At 28.9% G+C, this 8,838-nt stretch overlaps 1 protein-coding gene across 1 annotated transcript; it reads left to right on the top strand.

The window, feature by feature from the left end:
- Positions 1-6,341: 6,341 nt before the first annotated feature.
- Positions 6,342-8,732, top strand: LOC123271755 (probable DNA polymerase). The gene is made up of 2 exons (XM_044738153.1): positions 6,342-8,097; positions 8,338-8,732. Exons 1-2 carry the CDS (start codon positions 6,342-6,344, stop codon positions 8,730-8,732), a joined length of 2,151 nt encoding a protein of 716 aa, XP_044594088.1.
- Positions 8,733-8,838: the final 106 nt, after the last annotated feature.

Below are 8,838 nucleotides of genomic sequence, written 5' to 3'. Positions count from 1 at the left end.
TCGAAAATTATCGTACAATTACCGTACAAGACACATTTTATCGTAACTTTTCGTCACATAATCAAAGTCGGATGTACGATCGTATAATGCTTCAAATTATGTGACGTTTACGATAATTATGTGACGGATGGGAACACTGCCAATAATCCATACATGGGTGAAGATTACAATCCGGCAAAAGAAACTTCATATTTAATGTATTTTGATGTAAATAATTTGTATGGAGCAGTCATGTCTCAATATTTGCCATACAGTTCTTTTGAATGGTGTGAAGGCTTAACAGAACCAACAACTAATACATTGACATCTAATGCTCAAGAAATCAGTCAAATTATTTTACAAATCCCTGATGATTCTACTGAAGGATATATCCTAGAAGTGGACTTGGAATATCCAGAGGAGCTTCAGGATAATCACAAAGATTTACCACTGTGTCCAGAGCACATGATACCACCAAATGGAAAGACAACCAAGTTAATTACATCTCTTCATGATAAAAAAAATTATGTTATACATCATAGAAACTTGAAACAATGTTTGGAGCTAGGAATGCGTCTGATAAATGTTCATAGATTATTAAAGTTTAAGCAAAGTCCATGGCTAAAAGAGTACATTGACTTGAATACAGAAAAAAGGAAGCTAGCTAAAAATTACTTTGAAAAAAATTTTTGGAAGTTGATGAATAATGCAGTGTTTGGAAAAACCATGGAGAATGTTAGAAAACATCGAGATGTTAAAGTAGTTAAGCAATGGTCTGGTCGTTATGGAGCTAGATCATACATACCTCAACCAAATTTTCATAGCTGTTTAATTTTTGAAAATGATTTTACATTAATAGAAATCAAACGTACAAATGTGCTATTCAACAAGCCAATATATTTAGGATTTGCAATACTTGAAATATCAAAGATATATATCTATGATTTTCATTACAATTTTATTCAAAGAACTATATCACCATCACAATCCAAAGTGATGTATACTGATACAGACAGTTTAATTTATCACTTTAGAGTTCCAGACATTTATCAAATAATCAAAAAAAATATTAATAAGTTTGATATTTCTGATTATCCTAAAAATAATATTTATAATATTCCGTTGGTTAATAAAAAAGTAATTGGATTAATGAAAGATGAGAATAATGGAAAGATAATGCTTGAATTTGTCGGTCTGTGCGCCAAGTAGTATTCATTTAAAGTTCAGGGTGTAAAGCAAGAGAAAAAGAAAGCAAAAGGAGTAAAGTCTTCTACAATCAGAACAATAACCTTTGATGATTATTTGTTCTGTCTCTGTCAACATGAAAATTTAGAAGCAAAGCAATTTTTGATCAGAAGCAGGAAACATAAAGTTGATATTATTTGTCAAAAAAAATTAGCATAAAGCTGGAATGACGACAAAAGAGTTATATTGTATGATTCAGCTGACACATTATCATGGGGTCATAGAGATGTAATGATTTTGGAAGACTAAGTGTATTTTTTAAAGTATATTTCAATAAAAAAATTTAACGTATAGATAAACGGTGTTTTATTATTTTACCTTGAACCTATAATTTATTTATAGCTCATAATTATTCATAGTGAACTATTATATAATACTTAATTATTTTTATTTATATTCTCAAATGTTTTAATTTGAATATTTCATCGAATATGATTGTTTTTAATGTTTATTAATAATTAATTAGAAAAAATTTTAAGTATCAATTATATATAATTCATAGTTATTTTTTTTTTTTATTACAAATAATTCATATTAAATTATAAAATTTATTTCACGCTTCTAAACATTGCTTTTTATAATTTCCACAGAAATTGTTTATAAAAAAATGTTTTTTTAGACAGAACTTTCATGTGAGGTATTCGATTACATCGCCACCTAGTTGAGCGAAATTTCGGTGGAAAATTAAAAAATTATTTAATTTTTATTATTGAAAATGAATATAATTTCTAGGATAGTTATAGATGATTTATATAAGACTTTGGTTTTATAATAAATTTAAAATATGTGAAGCTTGGTTATAAGTTTGAAGGGTATTTTTTTTTATATTTTTGTGCTGCATGTGTATATACTATACATAACCTAGTGAATTCCACTAGCATAGTGACAAACTTGATCATCGCAATAGTTTTTTATGAATGTTGGAAAAAATTTGCAGAAAGATTAAAAAAATTTATAAACAAATTAAAAAATAATGAGAGAGTAAGTAGAGTTATTATTGTTATTATTTTTTGAAACAGTACAAATAAGATTAATTAAATTAAGATTTTTTCAGAATGTCGGTTTATAAATTATATATCTCACAAGCATGGACAAACTTGCAGAAAGATTGTTTGCATTTTCCGATTGAATATGAAATTATGCGCTTCTGAGATGCAAATAAATCGCTTGATGGTGCCAAAGTAATAATAAAGGGTATTGAAGCGACATTAGTTTTAAACGTTGACCGAGGATACATGTGGTTTCGTGAAGATCCAAAACACCAATTCCCTGTCAATTCACCCGCTGGATTCGTACACCTTGTAAGTGTTTTATTGTTATTATTTTAATTACAATAAAAAATAATTTATTTATTTTTTTTTTTTTTTTTTTTTTTTTTAGACTTCCAATACCTGTGAAATTGTTGAGTAATAGTTGAAATGATTGAGGTGTAATTTGTTGCTACCACTTTTTATCAGCAGCTATGATATTCTTTTAATGGTTATTCAACCTTATTTTATGAAAAAATATTTAAATATTATTATTTGTACTTTTTGAGATGTATGTAATTTTAATTTTTATGATTAATTATAATTCTCAATTTTAATTTTAGCATTTAATTTTTAGTATAAAATTATTATTTACAATAAAAAAATTTTATGATTTTAGAAGATAAAAAGATGTTTTAGAAATTAAATCCTATCATTTATATTTTATTTTTAATATTGAATTTTATTTTTACTGAAGGTTAGAACATAAAAATATTAGAATTACATTAAATGATGATTTAACATTTATTAAAAATAATAATAATACTATATTGAATAATAATATATATTGAATGATAATAATAATAATAATAAATTTATTTTATCCTCGACCGTCATCAAAATCATTGTCGGGTGATGCTGGCGATGATGGTCTGTTTGGTGATGGCGGAGGCGGTGGTGGTGGTGATGCTGGTCTTTGTTGATCCTCAATATCCATCAACTCCACCTGAAGTTGTTGAATCTGATCATGGAGCTGATCATTTCGAGCTCTTTCAAGGTGAAGTTGGTGGATTAGCTCGTGATATTGTTGAGGCCAAGGTTGAGGTTGCTGCTGGAGTTGTTGAGGCAAAGGTTGAGGCTGTTTCTGAGGTTGTTGTTGAGGTTGCTGCTGAAGTTGTTGTTGTTGAGGCTGAGGCTGTTGCGGGGGCTGCTGTTGTTGCTGCAGTTGTCGACGATACTCGATGTGGATTCTGGGGTGTACCCGGTTGAAATTATCAGGTTTGTACCACCAGTACATTTCCTCATCATCGATTACTAGAGTTGTGGAAAGATCCCCGACTGTAATAGAGCAACCTCTTACAGCACCATGAACTTTAACATGAGCATGCACTTGCTGCGTAACATTACGCAGCAATGCAGAGTGATCATAATCATGGTGCTGTAAAAATCTCCGTGGAGCATATTCACAATAGTGAACCTGCCCTATTACAGTCCTCTCCATGAGCGTAGCTACTCCGTCGCTGACCACTCTTCTTCCTGTATGAAAGATTGGGTAATCACCCCGCTCATCATCACCCCGGAACCACCAAAATGTATTAATATCATTAATATTTAGTGTTCCTCCAACACCATCAACAACAATTCTCGCTCCCATCTTCATTCCTCGAAGACGCCTTTCCTCCTCAACTTTTATCAGGATGATTCCCATTAGCTTCTCGTGATCGGCCTGATAATTTTCCACCCAAACTTGAGGCACTAAGACATTATATTTTATGGGTGTAGGAGCCTGCGAAAATAATAAAAAAATTATTCCACTTGAATATTAAATATATATTTACAACAACAAATAAAAATCAAAAATTAGTAAAATTGAATGAAACTAAATTAATAAGTTTTATTTATTTATTACTAATTGTTATATCAATAATTATTATATTATTTATATGATATATATATATATATATATATATATATATATATATATATATATATATATATATATATATATATATATATTACTCATTAATGATATGCTCAAAATAATGTTTAAAAAAATAATCATACAATGACTTTTTGAAAATTTAGCTTTATTTAATTAACATATTAAATATATATTTTTAAATAAATAAATAAATGTTCAATAAATAAAAGTTGTAGCACACAGCTAATTATGATGAGAATTTAAGAGCTCTACGTAATTTACTAAGTATCCAATCCCTTTAATCTGTTTACACTTGGATTTACCATTAAAAAAACTTTAAAATTCAATATTCTAAACAAAATCTCACTTACAATCAATGCAAACATCTTAAGGAAATCTTCTCAATCTTCTAATTACATATATTTATTTTTCTAATATTATATAAATATGTTTTAATTACCCATCATTACTTTATTTGCTTATGATAAACGACATCAGTGAATTACTCATAACTTTCTAAAATTTATCTATGTAATAATAACAATTATTTTTATTTATTTATAACCTTATAGGGTAAACTTATGCTTAATCAAAAACTGATTATTATCATAATATTATATTGATTAAATTCTGATTCACTTAAGCTTTTTATCAATAAAGTTTATTTACTTAAATTCAGAATGAGTAATTTATTTGTTTAAATATAATTCTATTATTATTAGATGATTCACTTCAGGTGAAAGCTACTTTTCAACAATTTAATTGATTATTTTATCAAGTTGATTAATTCTTATCTCTAAAAAACCTATAAATTGAATGGTTTAAATGTTTAATAAATCAGTTTCATATAAAACGTGAACATACTCGTATCAAATACAGTGATTTTGTATATTTTATATAATATATATTTAAAATGTCAATTTAAATCGTCGAGTTTAATAATGTGCTCACCACAATCACCCAAGCATATGAATTATTGTCACAGCTTGATGTAATCGATCAAGAAAAGTGTCGGAGATGGGTTCAGATTTGTGTTGATACTCATAAACAGTTTGATGATTTATTATGTGATACTAGAAGCAGTGTCCATGAACGAAAAAATTTGCTAACCAATATAAATCTATTATGCTGGTATAAGGAAAAATTTTCACAATTAGCCGCTCCTGTGATTGGTGGTGCATTAGATGGTAATAATCTAATTCAATGGCTAGACTTAGAGAATGCATTTCAAAACCGCATTAAAACAGGATGTGTTATTAATAAAGGTCACATCGACTTACATGCTTTTCTAAATGATGCTGGGAGGATTGTTATCGATAAAATAAAAAATACTCTACGAGTGGATGGAAATATTAAAGTTAGCACAACTTTAATATGTAAATTCGAAAATTCCAAAGATGATCTTACTATTACGGAGAATAAATCATTCAAGACTAGAACTACAGAAATTTTACATACAACATCTCCCGTTGATTGGTATAAAGAATCAGTATATGATACTCTTCTAAGAAAAATTGAGGAATTCAATGAGAAGGAGTCAGGATGGATGGAGCTTCACTGAAGTAATCAGCTTAGGTGTTGATATCGCGCGTTTCGCTCCGATTCATGGTGGATTCTCAACATTCATATCAATGCCAAAAGAAATACAGGATAAAGGTGCTGTCTTGAACATTCAGAATAATGATATATACTGCTTCTTGTGGTGTGTGAAAGCAGCCTTATTTCCTGCATCAAATAGTCATCCTGAACGTGTTTCATCATACCCTAACTTAGATGATAAGTTTAATATTCAAGGTATAAAATTTCCTATGAAATTACAGGATATACCTAAATTTGAAAAGTTGAATAATTTAAATATCAATGTTTACGGCATCGAGTCTGAAATTATCAGAGATCAAACCGAGAAAACAATGAATAGTGTAGTAGTTCCATTATATTTAAGTAATAATTTATCAGATAAAGAAACAATACATCTTTTAATAGTAGAATCTGGTAGATGTTATTATAGTAATGGGAAAGATGATAATGATATTACATATGAAAATGTCAAAAATTTTCAAACAATTTTTCACTTTGCTCTGATTAGAAATCTTTCTAGGTTAATAAAATCGCAAATATCGAAAGCTCACTGTAAATTATGGTTTTGTGATCGTTGTTTATGTCATTTTAAATTTGAAAAATCCCTTAAAAGGCATCGGGATGATTGTGTAAAATTTAACAATGTAAGAATGAGATTACCCGAAACAGATGAAGATAAAATCTTAAACTTTAAAAATTATAAGTACAAAGATCCAGTTCCATTCATCATATATGCAGATTTCGAATGCATTCTTACTAGTGAATCTGATAAGATTGAAAAACATATACCACATAGTGCAGCATATTATATACATTGTAATTATGATAATTCTCTTTCAAAATTCGAGTTTAATCGTTCATCCGACTGTGTAAACTGGCTTGTTGGTAAATTAGAATCTTTGGGTCAACAAGTAAATAAATTTTATAAAAATATTATAAAAATGAAGCAGCTTACTCCAGAGGAGGAGAATTATCATAAAACTGCTGAAAATTGTCATATATGTGGAAAAAATTTTAAATCTAAAGATGAAATAAGGTGTAGAGATCATAATCACTTGACGGGTAATTATAGGGGTCCCAGTCATCAGACTTGTAACCTAAACTACAAACAGTCATTTACGATCCCTGTAGTGTTTCATAACTTGTCTGGGTATGATGCTCATTTTATTATAAGCTCATTAGCGACTGGGTTTAAAGGGGATTTAAATATTTTACCTGTGAACAAAGAGAGGTATATATCATTCACTAAAGCTATTGCAGGCACATCGGTTTCACTCCGCTTCATTGACTCATTTCGTTTCATGGCATCGAGCATAGAAAAATTAGCCGGCAACCTTACCGACAATGATAAAAAAATAACTAAAAAGTATTATCCTAATTTTGAAGAGTTCAAATTAGTTACTCGTAAAGGAGTATTTCCCTATGAGTTCATTGACTCAATAGATAAACTTAACTATAATCATTTACCAGAAAAAAAGTTATTCTACTCTAAACTTAATGATGATGATATATCCAATGAGGATTATCAACACGCAAAAAATGTATGGAGTAAGTTTAATATAAAAACTCTGGGCGAATATTCAGATTTATATTTAAAGACTGATGTATTATTACTCGCGGATATTTTTGAAAATTTCCGTTTTAATTGTTATAAAACTTATGAATTAGATCCTGCACACTACTGTACAGTTCCAGGATTAGCTTTTGACGCTATGCTTAAGCATACAAATGTTAAACTAGATTTATTGGATGACCCTGAAATCATACTCTTTTTTGAAAAGGGGATTCGAGGTGGTGTTTCACAATGTACAAATACATATGCTAAAGCTAATAATAAGTTCATGGGTGAAAATTTTAATAAAAATGAAGCAGAATCTTACATCATGTATTATGATGTTAATAATCTTTATGGAGCTGCAATGTGCTCATCTTTACCTTATGGATCATTTGAGTGGGTTGAAGATCATGAATTTGCTGATGTTAATACTGTAAATAAATTTATCAATAGTAATGATAATGAGGTAGGATATATTTTAGAAGTTGACTTAGATTACCCACTCGAACTTCATGATCCTCATAAAGACTTACCTTTGTGTCCTGAACATTTCATCCCACCAAGAAGCAAGCAATCTAAATTAGCTACAACACTTTACTCAAAGAAAAAATATGTGATTCATTATGAGAATTTGAGACAAAGTCTTGAGCTAGGTTTGAAGCTTGTAAAAATCCATCGAGTTCTACGATTTAAACAATCAGCATGGCTCAAACCATACATTGAAAAAAATACTGACTGTCGTAAATTAGCTAAGAATGATTTCGAAAAGGATTTTTACAAGCTTATGAATAATGCTGTTTTTGGTAAGACAATGGAAAATGTTAGGAAACATAAAGATGTTAAGATGATAAGTAAATGGTTTGGGCGATACGGAGCTAAGAGTAGGATTTCTTCATCTAATTTTAATAGCTTTATGATTTTCAATGAAAACTTAGTCGTTATTGAGCTTAATAAAGTTAATGTATATTTTAATAAACCCATATATATTGGTTTTAGCATTTTAGACTTATCTAAAACATATATTTATGATTTCCATTATAACTATATTAGAGAAAAATTTAATGATAATAAATCTAAATTATTATATACAGATACTGATAGTTTAATATATCAATTCAATGTACCTAATATATATGAACATATCAAGCAGGACATAGATCGATTCGATACATCAGACTATCCTCGGGATAATATTTACAATATCCCATTAAAAAATAAAAAAGTATTAGGTCTCATGAAAGATGAGAATAATGGTAAAATTATGACTGAGTTTGTTGGCTTAAGAGCGAAGCTCTATGCTTATAAAGTTCCTAATGCTTCTAAACCCGCAGATAGAATTAAGAAGAGAGCAAAAGGTGTTAAAGGTTCAGTTGTACGGAAAATTGAGTTTGATGATTATAAAGAGTGTCTAATGAATCATATTAACATTAGACGATATCAATATATTATTAAAAGTAGCAAACATGAAGTGCGTACAATTAAGTAAGAGAAATTAGCTCTAAGTTGGCATGATAATAAGCGGAAATTAATTGATGATTCAACTGATACTCTACCCTGGGGGTATAAGGTGTCTAATAAAAGGGTTAGATATA

Source organism: Cotesia glomerata, linkage group LG9, assembly GCF_020080835.1.
Source record: "Cotesia glomerata isolate CgM1 linkage group LG9, MPM_Cglom_v2.3, whole genome shotgun sequence".
Lineage (NCBI taxonomy): Eukaryota > Metazoa > Arthropoda > Insecta > Hymenoptera > Braconidae > Cotesia > Cotesia glomerata.
The sequence above is the reverse complement of the archived record's forward strand: the minus strand, read 5'-3'. Positions and strand labels throughout refer to the sequence as shown.